Below are 14,047 nucleotides of genomic sequence, written 5' to 3'. Positions count from 1 at the left end.
TTCTGAACCAGAACGGCTACACTCCTCTGCACATCGCTGCGAAGAAGAACCAGATGGAAATCGCCACAGTGCTGCTGCAGTACGGCGCTGACACCAACATCCTGACCAAGCAGGGCGTCACCCCGCTCCACCTGGCCTCCCAGGAGGGCCACGCAGACGTGGCTGCCCTGCTCATGGGCAAGGGAGCCCAGGTCAATGTCCAAACGAAGGTACTGTAGAGTGATCCATCAATAACTTCTCAACACAAGACGACACCAACACAACTAGAATCACCATAAAATGGATGCTTTTTGGTTCAACATTGATTCATTTTGAATTTTATTTACATACCATTTATGTTTATCTTAAATCTCTACCAAGTAATTCAATTTAAACTCTTTTTTTAGCACAAAGTATATCTTCACTACACAGTAGCTATATTAGCTGATTTGACAAGAAAGAATGGACAGATTGTCTCTGTTGGATCATACTAAGTGTGTTTGTGTGTGTGTGTGTGCGCGTGTGTGTGTGTGTGTGTGTGTGTGTGTTGGTCACGCAGAGCGGCCTGACTGCCCTCCATCTGGCAGCCCAGGAGGATAAAGTGGCCGTTGCCGAGATCCTCGCCAAAAACGGAGCCAACCTCGACCAACAGACCAAAGTATGAACAATCATACCGCTCATTTTCTATATTTATCTGTCTTTTTATATAAGATATTATTCACCTCTTTTACTGAAATCACCATCTTTATTCACAGTACGCTTGCAGTGTTTCATAAATGTCAGCATTACTTGTGCTCTTCTTGATTGGAGAATCAAAACAAAAATGTAATGCTCCTGTTGTTTTGCAGTTGGGATACACCCCGCTAATCGTAGCATGTCACTATGGCAACGCCAAGATGGTCAACTTCCTGCTTCAGAATGGAGCCTGCGTCAACGCCAAGACAAAGGTACTGAAACTGAAGCTCAACATACATTTTTTTTATATTAATCCCCTTATTGTATTCAACTGTTTTTGTTTAAGAGGCTTCAGCTCTCAGCAGTCACCTGTCTTGTAGTGCTTGAATTCAGCCACCGGATGGCGACAGACAGCAACAAATGTGACAACAATGTAATCCCCTGAGTCAGAGGTTTCACCTCTGTGGGTCTTATTACTATTTTAATGTTTTGGGGAGATTTATGTTATATGTAACACAGCTTTATGGACATAAATATTGTTTTGAAGTAACCTTTTTTAAATTAAATAGATACATTTTTGTCATCAGATATATATACTTACAGTTGTAGACAAAGATAGGGATAAGACATTCAGTGGGATCTTGATTTTAATGGTGTTATTGTCCCTGAAATTTATATTTTATACTAGGCGAGGATAAAAATCTTATTTTTTCCTTCATTGCCTCTGTTGTTTACATCCAATGGATTCATATTCATTCCCTTTCAAGTCCTCATGAAAACTAAATTTTTATTTGTAGAGAGACATTTTGTTATAGTGATGGAAGCTTATATCAGAGAGCAGCATCGCACATTTAGTCAGGTTCATTTTATTTCACACACCCTTTTATATATCAGCTGCTTGAATGAATCAAAACAAACTATTAATAATCCAATTATTGTAGTAGTTTCAGTTTGAGCCTCTGTATTATTTCTTTTCCAGAATGGATACACCCCCCTTCACCAGGCAGCCCAGCAAGGAAACACACACATCATAAACGTGTTGCTGCAAAACGGCGCCAAGCCCAACGCCATCACTGTGGTATGTACACACACACACACACACACACACACACACACACACACACACACACACACACACACACACACACACACACACACACTTTACAGACACAAGTCTCATTGACTGTGCTTTCTTGTCCAGAATGGTAACACTGCCCTGGGGATTGCTCGGAGGCTGGGCTACATCTCTGTGGTGGATACGCTGAAGGTCGTCACCGAGGAGATCATCACCACTACAACGGTAGTCAATGTAACTCACCCTCATTTAATTAAATACAACCATTATACAATACAAATACAGGCATTTTGTTGCTATAGCTGTAATTAGTGTAGTCTGACCAGCAGCATGGTGTTGTTTCCTGTGAGTCCCGTGCTATGAAGCAGGATTTGGGGTTAGTGGGGTTACTTCAGGCAAGAGAAGGTCAGAGAATGCTTTAAATGCTTTTTTTTTTTAAAGATTTTTTGTTTCTTATATTTTGTCCACCTTATTAATATTAATGAGGGTAAATATTAGAGATATTTCTCATTATAATTGAATAAACACGTCTGTGAAACTGTCTCAACAAACACTGATAACCTTCCAGAAAGTAGGATTCGCTGCAGGGCTGTTGTGTTCCACTCGAGGTCTCCTACCTAACAGACTGAGTGTATGGTGGGAAGTTAACAGGATGCCTCTCCTCCCATGCTGCCAGACGGTGACAGAGAAACACAAGCTGAACGTGCCGGAGACCATGACTGAAGTGCTGGATGTCTCGGATGAGGAGGGTGAGTCACGTCCGAACACTAACAGCCCGTCAACATCAGTGGAGAGAGATGTCAGTGGTAATCTCAGCGTGTGTCCAACAACACTGTGTCCATGAGTTGGATGAACTGTGGACACAGGCCTTATGTTGACAAATAGAAGCAAATTATCTTTTGAATTGACAAACATCACATATGTGTAATTCCTGGTACAAACGGGATGAAAAAAAATTATTATTGGCTACCGTACAAATTTTCTCCAAAATAAGGTCCCATAGGAACACCAGAAGGGGCGGGACACAGTAGTTAGTGGAGCTCAAAGCAGCCAAAAGTGAATATTGGATTCGTCCCGTGGCCATGAGCCAAACTCCTCCAAAGCTAATCTAATGTTCAAATAGTATCAGACTTCATAACCCTTCATTAGATTGAGCCGGATTCTATTTTAAGCTCACAATGAGAAGCGTTCCCGGGGATTTTCTGCCAAGCCGTGAGTGACTGTGCTGTCAACCCGCAGCACTGAAAGCCATCGATGATGATGTTTTGTCAGACGACCCCATGGACGTGGAAGGTATTCGGCACGCTGCCCTGTCTGAGGAGTGTGTTGCATGGTGTAATGCCGTCTGCTCAATCGCTGCAGTACTAACTGTAGTCTGATGCCTGGGTACTAGTGATGCAGAGAGGAAGTAGTTGAAGTTGAACTGAGCCACGAAGATTTCGCTCATGATGGTCTTTTATTAGAAGGGTCAAAGCATGATTTGCTGATCATGTCGTGTCTGGAGTCAGGATGTGAAATGACTAATCATGACTAATACCAGATTTTCCTACCAAGGGTTTGTTTTGTTGCCTGAACCTAACGTTGGTTTTGCTGCCTAAACCTAACGTTCCTTTTGTTGCCTGAACCTAACTGTACGTTATTCAAAGCCCAGCCATGATGGTTTTCCCAAACCTAATTTTCATAAGTTGCATAACACCATTCCACCTGACAGAAAAGAAAACAACATGGTGCAGACATGAGCGATACATTGGTTTTAAAGACGTGCTGAGCAACACACAAAAAATCCATGTTGGTTTAAACACACTAATATTATTTAAGATATGAATTATAGACAGATTGTAAGAAGTTCAGAAGCTCCTAGACGTCCATTTAAGTCCTTTTTTTCAGGTTGAAATTATGTTTCACAATTTGTTCTGAGCAGGTTTCCATAGGAACCAAATGTGTTAATACCTACAGTAAGAAAACACAGTACATCACATGCGTTGAATGAATCGCTTTTAAAATCAGACCAAATATAAGATGTATTTTTCCTCTTCCTCTTATTTTTCCTATCATCCCTTATTGCGACGTCTATGTTCATATCAATCAATGACCTGAAAGCCAGCCAGCGAGGTTAACAGTCAGATCCTGAGTGTTTAATCACTTTCTTCTCTTTTCTCTCCAAGGTGATGACACGATGACGGGTGACGGAGGGGAGTATCTGAGGGCCGAGGACCTCAGGGAGCTGGGAGACGACTCCCTGCAGGGACAATATCTGGATGGGATGAACTACCTCCGCTTCAGCCTGGAGGGGGGACGCACCGACAGGTACCTCAAACTCTGTCACATGTTCAACTTAGCTAACAAGCAAACACTGCAGTCTGATTTGAGTTCAGTGTGGCTTTGGTCAACCAAATGACGACGACTCCTGGAAGATTTTTTGTTTGTTTGCACTTGTTGCATCTGACTCAGCAAATGTTTACGCTCAACTGCTTCATGATGCACTCACTAATGCTCATCTGCTCCACGGAGCAAACAATTGTTCCCTGTGTTCCATACACTCATTTAAACAGATAATCCCTTTTAGAAAACTATGTTTCCATGTTGATCTGGTTCCTTGTTGACCCTGTTCCAGTCTTATTACTGATATTTGCAGTGTGTGTGGTTGTTCTAACTTTATCATGAACTTTCCTGTCGAGGACAAAACACTCAACAACTAACTGCCTGTGTTTGTATGTTTGTGTGTGGGTGTGTGTTTTGCAACATTTCCTGCTCATACTCCATATTTGTCTTCTTTGTCATGCCTCCATAGTCAAATGCAAAGGTATGTGCTGAAATAACCAGTTTTAGGGAATTGGTATTTAATATGTATTTAAATCATAACTGTCCTCGCTTTGGCCCAACATGACATTTTATACAGACATTCAAGTTCCCCAGTGGATGAATACGAATGACGTTGGTGGTCCCTGTGTTTGGTTTTTATCTATCGGCATCTTCACGACCAAATTTAAATTTGTCTAAGACTTTGGTTTCTGACCAAATACGTGCAAAACCAAAAGCATTCCCATCAGCCTCAGCTGTACTCCTTGTTTGGTGCAAATCCGCTAATGTTAGCATGCTAACATGCTGACGAAGTTAAAATTGTCCCGCCCCTTTCGGTGTTTCCTATGGGACCATATTTCATGAAGAATATTTACAAACCGGACGGATGGCCATTCTAATTGTACCTGCCTCATGTTAGCATGTTAGCATTGCCAGCGTGAGCATGTTAGCCTGCTTGTGTTGTTTTTGTTTAAAGCATCACTGTACAACCTTACAGTAGTACAAGCCTGCTAGTGTCGCTGTAGACTTATAGTCTTAGCAAATTAGCCGTTTTATTTCCCTGTCAAGCTAGTAAAACGTAAAATATGTGTGAGACAATGCTAGCATAGATGCTATTAATATTGTTATTTTGCCAATCTAAATGTTTGATGCAAACATAGTTGTTGTTTTACCATCAATATTAACACACACACTTCATGTTTTAATGAGTAAATCCATTTAAATAGAGTATTTATCCCCAATTTTTGGAACTGAAATGAAAGTATTTCCCCTGAAGTCTGCATTAATTTCCCTCTGCTTTTATCATCATCAATCAATGCTTCTCTTCTTCTCTGCTATAGTTCGGATAGATCCTTCACACCCACCCACCACGGCTACTACTCCCCTAAAAATGAAGCCATGATGGATGAGATGCTCGGCAGTCACCAGGTAAAGTACATGGTCAATGTAGTCATAGTGACAAAATCCTCCAGCTTTAAGGAGTAACTAAACCCCCAAGTTTTTCATTCATTCTTTTGGCAAGGAAATTATATTAATATGTAATTTCTTCAGTTATAAAATACTTGCTGGTGTGTGTCTGATAAGAGGTTCTTTGTTTGAATCCAGGTTTCATCACTTGCCAGGGAGACTGAGAGGGATTCGTATCGTCTGAGTTGGGGAACAGAGAACCTGGACAATGTGGCTTTATCCACCAGCCCCATTCACTCTGGGTAGGCACAGGATTATTATGACAAACACATGAACACAGATGTAGATTACAAACCGTTTGCATGTATATGCATGCATGGACAGAAATATATCTTGTAAATTCATGAATATGTATTAACAAGCTTGACAAAGTCCTGATTATGCAGCAGCCTGGAATAGATTGCAGTGTGGAATGGACATGGACAATACGCAATCTACAATATACAACGACACTCCGAACCAAGACGACAAACTTTATTACTCCTTTGAACCTTGACAAGTTGTCACTCTGACAATAGCAATGTGCTTTAATGTTTCCACTGCTAGTCGTTACTGCCAACCTCACCTCAGAGCCCACTGGTTGCTGGAAGTCAGACCCGCTACAACCGTCACATTGGCAACGTTGCACATAAAAATGGCCGCCGCTCTGACCATGCTGCTATATTGATTTGAAATGGGAATGTCCGTTTTACTCCTATTTTAGGACTACTCCTTTATGCAACCAATGAAACAAAGAATAGTGTCCATGTTTTTTTTAAAAGCCATACTACAGTAACGATATCAATGACACTATTTAACCGCACCGCGTCTCTTTTTCTGACTTCCCTCTCACTCTGTTTCAGTTTGTCTCTGAATTGTTTCTACTTGACTTTTGATTCTGTTGTTTCTAGCCATTCCTCTCCGTGCCCTGATCATGGAGACCACAGCAGGTGACCTTCTGCACCTTGGTTCAATCCTCCTCATCTTCATCATTCTCTTCCTCCCCTCACAGCGTGCTCTCCTGCTGGAGAGGTGTACATGTCACCGTCCTCGACAGACATCGCCTCCGACTTTCCTCTGGGCTTCACGATGTGTCATCAAATCATTTTAATCTGACTCCAAAAGTCGAAATGTAGCACCTAAAACTCCACATGTCTGAGTCACGGAGTTGATGTCTCCACATGGACACATCATGTGATACCGACAGAACATTAAATTGGGGACATCTGGGGGGAAAAGGAGGCGGTGGACGTTGAGGACGTGTTTGTGGATTTCATACAATGTCTTGTTAATTGTGTGTTTCCACTAACATAACATGGCATAACATGAGTATTATATAAGATAATAATATATGGAGGAACACTGCCTCCAACTGAAAAAGGTCTTATTGATATTAATGTCTGTCAACCAGAAAAGCAAATAGAAATCTTTGTCTTCTAACAGTTTACTGGTTGTGGATTCAATAACACATTTTATGTCTCTGTGTGTTTGTTCAACACTGTGTTTGCCAGTTCACATTAGAACTGGGAGTAATGTGACATCATCACACCCATGCACCCGCTCATCGAGATGTGTGATCCATGTTGATGCCATTTTGCATGAGAAGTGAAGTCCAAGAGTCTCAAGCTTTGATGTTAAAATGTTTGATGAAACTTGAGGAGATTTATAGAGAAGGAGTCATTGATCGTGGTGACCGTACCGTGTTGAGAAAAGAGGCATCAAATTCAGGAAAGTTCTAGGTTTGTTTGTCTATAAACCTGTCATTTTTAATTAAATTACGACAAACAAAAATATGTTGCCTTTAGTATTTACTACAATTCTGTAATTCTGGCTTTTATATGAAAACAGAAGTCAACAAAACCGCTTTCGTCAAAAATTGCAGAACAAGCGAGTAAATGAACCATGAGTGAAGACTTTGAAAACAAAAAAGTACTGTCAAGCTTCCAGTCTGATAATTCCCAGCATCCACATCAGCAGTATATGTCGGCCTCTATCATTCTGGCAGCTACACTTCAGAGATACTGCTAGTATTAACACGTGGACAAACAAGTCACTTTGGTGTTTATTCTCCTCACTTAATGGGCTCAATGAGAAATGTCTTTTAATTTGTGGAAATATCTCCCGTTCCACCCCAGCTTCCTGGTCAGCTTCATGGTGGACGCCAGGGGCGGAGCCATGCGCGGTTGCCGGCACAACGGCCTGCGCATCATCATCCCGCCCAGGAAGTGCAGCGCGCCCACGCGGGTGACATGCCGGCTGGTGAAGAGGCACCGTCTGGCCACCATGCCCCCGATGGTTGAGGGCGAAGGCCTGGCCAGCAGGCTCATCGAGGTGGGGCCGTCTGGAGCCCAGTTCCTCGGGTAAGACCTCAGGGGACGGGTGGTGGACTGAATGGATGCTTTGGAAGTTAGTTCATACACAGGAGGGGTAGAAAATATAAAACATGTAGAAAGCAGCATGCACATTTTTTATGCAGATTTGGAAATTGTACGTCAATAACCTTTGACATCTTTTAGAAAAAAGGAATTAACAAGGTTTTTTAATATATCTTAAAGATGGATCTCTAGTGTAAGAGGGAAGATAAGTTCAAAGAGGAAATGAAAAGTGAAACAGGATGAATAGGTCAAACCTGTCGTCTCTACATTCAGGCTTATGATGCGGATTTGTCTCCCTTTTGATGAGAACCTCACAACATGCTGCCCTTTTTCTTTCAGCTTAATTTAACCTTTGCCTCTGCATTACTAAACCGGTTTCTGTATCTGCTCTTGCTTTCTCCCAGCTCCAGGGATGTGTTAATCCTTGCTCTTCAGCATGCCCTGTTTTCTTTCATAACAGCTGCAGTCCGACTCTTTTTAACCTTCTCCCTAACGCTGAATGAAAAAGCCTCTTATTAACCTCGCCTGCAGTATATTGCACCATGATTGGTTTGATATGTGGCCTCACATTCTGCCCCCTGCTGTTAGTGTTTGAGATAGTATAGAAGCATTTAAACTATTGTTATGACTCTCCCCATATATAATATTATTATGTTTCATCATAATGACAATATCAAGGTAACTGAAAATGTTACTTTAATTACCCACCATCCAGTGAGTTATCCATTAGCTATCCACTGCTGATGTAACTGACATCCTCCCTGACCAAAACTACTGAAATGTAATGTCTTTCAATGAATATTATAAAATGTATTTAATTCTGTAGTGAAACCTGTGTCACTCTACCTTAAGATAATCTGTCCCATAAGTAATGTAAATGATAAATTCATATTTGTCATTTGGCTTGAAAGTGGTAACATTTCAAACATTTCTTTAAGCATATTTAAAACTGCAAAAATGTCTTAGACATACAGAGACCCAAAGCATTGTGGATGGAAAACAGATTTTGGAAAACATATCTGAAATAAAAACTTCTGGAATTAAATTAAACTGAGAGTAATAATGAAACAAAGTAGAAAGAAAAAAACAGTGTTTTCAAACAATATTGAATTATCTAACAATTTTATTTTTATATCATACACGGTGTACTTATTTATTCATATCGTTGGTGATTTCAAACACTTGTAGTCCCCACAGACATGCAGCTAAAAATGACCACAGTGTTAATCATCTCATTCAGCCGTTGCAAATCAATCCCCCAAGGTTTCTACTTTGCACCCAACCAGAACATTGTGTGTGCTTTTTCTTCCTCACTGCTGCCTATGGACGCTTGGTCGATCACACAGTAAACTCCACCTCCCCACTGCCCCGCCGCCTCTTAATGAGGGAGAGAGTTTGGTTAGCCGAATCCTCCAGCTCGGCCCGCCGGGGACAAAATTCCTCGGGTAGGGTGGGAAAAAAACAGTTTTTCATATGAAACAATCCATGGATGCCGTTCTCAGTGTTTTCTTTTACAAACCCTTCCATTTGATGTTATTTTGTTATTGTGTTGTTGTGCTTGCACTGGTGTCACCCACCTCATCTGGTGCTTATCACTCTCTAGACATCACTTTGCTGAGCCTTTACTTTCCCAGTTTTCTTTAGTCCCTCTCTGTTGCTTAGCCTTTTCCATTTTTGTGTTTGTTTTCTTGCTTCCTGTTTTCTTGATAAACGTGTGTTAGAATATATATATATATATTTTGTATTTTTCTGTGAAATTTAAATGGTTGTGTGGCCTTTGAGTAGGTAGGGAACCAGGTGAAATTCAACAATACTGTGTGTGCCTGTGATATTTTTCTTCCTGTCATGTAAATGTTGAGTTGACCAACAGGCTAATTTCCCAAAATGTAGGAAAATTACAATCATAAAAGACAACTATGACGATGAAACATGTGGAATGCTTTGCTCCTTTTTCAACATTTGATCCAAAAGGAAAATAAGTATCACATTATATCAGTTCTAGATATTGAAGTTTCTCCTGCCACCACTTGGGGCAACTTAAACTGTAGAGCTGGCACGTGCTAGCTTTAAATAGCATATTTGACAATGTAACATAACTACGTATTGTCATCTACTGCCAGGCCGAAGAACCCTCAAAATATCACATGAAAATATCAGCAATCATGCTTTTTAGCTGTGTTTGTGTACATGTAGCATGCCTTTTAGAGATATGTGTTGTAGCTAGCTTGTTGTGACACACACACACACACACACACACACACACACACACACTGTTATGATCCATGACTCTATACTTACTCATGCTACCTGGCCTCTGCCCCTCCAGTCCTGTCATTGTGGAGATCCCCCACTTTGCTGCCCTGCGGGGGAAAGAGAGGGAGCTGGTGATCCTGAGGAGTGAGACTGGAGAGAGCTGGAAGGAGCACCACTGTGAACACACCCAAGAGGAGCTCAACCAGATCCTCAATGGCATGGACGAGGGTCAGTCTCTGATGGCGTGCCACCATGACTTTAGGAGAGCAGCCCTTAAAAGTGACTGTACTCTTGTCCCTGACACATGTCCCTTTGTACACCCTTCCTCCAGAGCTCGACTTGCCCGAGGAGCTGGAGAGGAAGCGCATTTGCCGCATCATCACAAGAGATTTCCCACAATACTTTGCGGTGGTGTCGCGCGTCAAGCAAGACAGCAATCTGATCGGTCCTGAAGGAGGAATCCTGAGCAGCACGGTTGTGCCCCAAGTACAGGCAGTTTTTCCTGAAGGGGCCCTCACCAAGAGGATCAGGGTTGGACTGCAGGTAATTTGATACATCAGTAGGTTTCTATGTGGACTACAGGGCAAAAGTGGATGATGCTGAATGAAAGGGGATCACAACAAAACCTCTGGGGAACATGAATGTTTTCTAGATGAAAAGTCAAGGATCAACATGTTGTTAGTCTAGCTGTCTGGAAAGAATCTCTCTACCGTACTGTCTCCACCCATTTATGCAAATGGTTTGAGAAGTGCCACCCCGCTTGATGCACTGGTTGTATTTTTTTATTTGTCAGTCAGTTGACAACTCTGGTACACGTTGCAACCATCCCCAGTACATGGCTTTAGGATGTATTGACAACAAAAGTAAGGTCTTCGTTTACTCTGTCTCCTCTCCCAGTCCCAGCCAGTGAATGTGGATGTAGTGAGGAAGAACCTCGGCAACAAGGCCACCTTCAGCCCCATCGTCACCCTGGAGCCCCGCAGGAGGAAGTTCCATAAACCCATCACCATGACCATCCCTATCCCCAAGAGCAACGCCGACCTGGTCCTCAATGGCTTCGGAGGGGACACCCCCACCTTACGACTGCTCTGTAGTATCACCGGTTAGAGAACAAACGCAAATACACACACAACTGTGAGTAGACCAACCAGACACACCTTCCTAAATGTCAATCTTGTGTTTGTGTCCATGTGAAGGTGGGACGACGCCTGCTCAATGGGAGGACATAACAGGAACCACCCCGTTAACATTCATCAACGACTGTGTCTCCTTCACCACCAATGTGTCTGCAAGGTAAACGTATTTGCTTTAGTACAACTACATGTATTACTGATTTAAACAAACAAAGCCCTAACTACACTGGTTCCTCCCAATCCTCTTCTGCTTTCTAGATTCTGGCTGATAGACTGTCGGCAAGTCCAGGAATCTGTCAATTTCTCCACTCAGGTGTACCGAGAAATCATTTGTGTACCTTACATGGCCAAGTTTGTCATCTTCGCCAAGACGCACGATCCCATCGAGGCCCGACTGCGGTGCTTTTGCATGACGGACGACAAGATTGACAAAACTCTGGAGCAGCAGGAGAACTTCTCCGAGGTGGCCCGCAGCCGAGATGTGGAGGTGAGGAAGGAGAGTGGGGACGGACAGCATCATCAGTAGAATGGGGATGAATTTAGGGGAAGACGAAACACAACATGAGAAGGTTTTGAGACATTTAATATTTAATTTGTTGTCTTGTCATATTTCTCAGGTGCTGGAAGGCAAACCTATCTATGCAGACTGCTTTGGAAACCTTGTTCCACTGACCAAAAGTGGCCAACACCATCTCTTCAGCTTCTTCGCCTTTAAGGAGAACAGACTGGCGCTCTTCATCAAAGTGAGCACTGTTCTTTATTTGAGACGAGGAAATACGTCTTATTGATTTCTTCTAATCTCATGTAATGTTCTAATCAGACGTGATTTTGCCCGATGATAAGCTAGCTGGTTAATTCCGAGCTGCTCGGCTGTTGCAGATCAGAGACAACACTCAGGAGCCGTGTGGCCGTCTGTCCTTTATGAAGGAACCCAGGAACTACAGATCACTCACCCAAAACGCCATATGTAACCTGAACATCACCCTCCCATTGTACTGCAAGGTAAAGATACTACTCTGCTGTTTGACTCAAATGAGGAAGCTTTATGTGGCGTCAGTTATTAGTTCATGAAAAGCACTTTAATGAAATATATTGCAGCGCTGTAATACATGCTAATCTCCCACTTAACAATAACTACACTATTCCAAAACATAACGCCAATTTCTTCTTTCATATATTACTGTTTGACATCCCAAGTAGTGAAGTGTGCTAATTCTATGAGTACTTGAATGTGACCTCTTCACTGCTGTGAGAGGCAACATTACAGGCTGCTGAACTTTAATCAGATCAGAAGAAAACTAAATATAATCAACTTCAAATCCCAGTAGTGGTTCAATATGATGGCGAGTTTTTGGATGCTTCATGCTGAAGCGCCAAGAGACAAAAAAGTATGATTGAGGCAAAGATGAATGTGATTTTTGTACGTCCAAAATGTTTGTGTAACGCAGCTTTAAAAATCTCCAGCATTTCCCTGAAATCACACTGACTGCTTGTCTTCGATGGTTTGGTAACCACACATTGCCCCCCTGTCTTTTTCTCTCCCTTTTAATGTTGCTGATGTTTCTATGTGTACATCTTTCTGCTTCTCGCTGCTTCTTGCTCCCAAAAGGAGTCCGATTCAGATCAAGAGCAAGAGGAAGAGGTAAAAGCAGCCACCGCTTCCCTCCTCCCTCTTCCACTAACTAGCTCTGCTCATCTGTCCTGTCCACTGTCTTATCAGCACGAAATAAAGTAGTCAAATATTACATTTTAGATATATTTTCTTCATTGTAGAAGATTTGTCAGCTCATTTGTGCCCTTAGTGTTCTTTTCTAAATAGCTGTTGTCATGGTAATAGCAGTAGTTTTACAATATTCAGCACATTCAGTGAATGAAACTAACTGTTTTCCATTTTCCATCTTTTTTTTCCAGACCAGCGGAACGCTAGAGAAATGTAAGACATTTTTACCATTTCTTTCCTCTATAACATGTACTAAAATAGTTGCTAGTTTCTGTTATAATACTGCATGTCTTTATTCTATAAAATGTCTATGACAATAGCACTGATATTGTATGTGTGATTAGTACATAGAGGAATAACCAGACTGCTACACTGACACCACTTGGCAACATACCATTTCCATCTTTCAAAGCCTTTTAAGCTTCATGTATTTTTGTCCCGTCACACAAACTCCACATGTCAATGTTATATTTCTCCTGAGACTTAACTTCACTTCTTACTTTCTTTTTTTATGATTTCACACGTGCCCAAATGTCTTCAATTTAACTCTTTCCCCTCAACAATTTGAGATCGGACATTCGGAGAAAGAGTTCAACAATGCCTCCTATGTATGTACATAAATATTGAAACGCATTCTTACTGTAGTGATGTTTATTTGACAATGGCCTCTAATGTTGTGGCCTATAACTCAATGTAATTTTGTCACTTGTATAGGCATCAAAATACTTGTAATTGCACAGTCCAAAAGAACAAAATTTGTTTGTGGTTTAGTACAAAATCAGACCTCTCCAAAATCACCAAAAAACCTCCAAGGTATTTTGATTCATGCATCTTTCATTATGATATATATATATAGTTTTCAGATTTAGGTCAAAATACAACTTTTAATGGTATTAAGGCAGTATTTGACTGGTTAGATCTATAAAAGCCTCTTACCAATAATGCTTGTGGGATGTGTGACTTCAGATCCCTCACAGTTAGTTAAGGCAGCAAGAAGGGAAATGAGAGAAAGGAGATAAGTGATGTGATTTGTCGTCACTGAAGCACACCTGGACTCTAGCTGCTTATAATGCCTTCCTAATAATGTGTT

General features: G+C 41.6%; 1 protein-coding gene across 1 annotated transcript in view; it reads left to right on the top strand.

Annotated features, from left to right (window-relative positions):
- Positions 1–14,047, top strand: part of ank2b (ankyrin 2b, neuronal) — a 77,092-nt gene that overhangs the window by 36,116 nt on the left and 26,929 nt on the right. Inside the window, exons 18-39 of the mRNA XM_084002639.1 lie at positions 12–209; positions 539–637; positions 828–926; positions 1,634–1,732; positions 1,856–1,954; positions 2,406–2,478; positions 3,895–4,036; positions 5,371–5,458; positions 5,636–5,739; positions 6,388–6,426; positions 7,612–7,836; positions 9,198–9,296; positions 10,178–10,332; positions 10,436–10,647; positions 11,002–11,206; positions 11,301–11,397; positions 11,496–11,724; positions 11,855–11,980; positions 12,117–12,239; positions 12,847–12,879; positions 13,149–13,170; positions 13,527–13,565. Coding sequence (XP_083858765.1) covers positions 12–209; positions 539–637; positions 828–926; positions 1,634–1,732; positions 1,856–1,954; positions 2,406–2,478; positions 3,895–4,036; positions 5,371–5,458; positions 5,636–5,739; positions 6,388–6,426; positions 7,612–7,836; positions 9,198–9,296; positions 10,178–10,332; positions 10,436–10,647; positions 11,002–11,206; positions 11,301–11,397; positions 11,496–11,724; positions 11,855–11,980; positions 12,117–12,239; positions 12,847–12,879; positions 13,149–13,170; positions 13,527–13,565 — 2,605 coding nt within the window. The remainder of the gene's footprint in view (positions 1–11; positions 210–538; positions 638–827; positions 927–1,633; positions 1,733–1,855; positions 1,955–2,405; positions 2,479–3,894; positions 4,037–5,370; positions 5,459–5,635; positions 5,740–6,387; positions 6,427–7,611; positions 7,837–9,197; positions 9,297–10,177; positions 10,333–10,435; positions 10,648–11,001; positions 11,207–11,300; positions 11,398–11,495; positions 11,725–11,854; positions 11,981–12,116; positions 12,240–12,846; positions 12,880–13,148; positions 13,171–13,526; positions 13,566–14,047) is intronic.

Source organism: Eutrigla gurnardus (assembly GCF_963514095.1).
Source record: "Eutrigla gurnardus genome assembly, chromosome: 23".
Taxonomy (NCBI): domain Eukaryota; kingdom Metazoa; phylum Chordata; class Actinopteri; order Perciformes; family Triglidae; genus Eutrigla; species Eutrigla gurnardus.
Note: the sequence above shows the minus strand (reverse complement) of the source record. Positions and strands in the feature narration are given on the sequence as shown.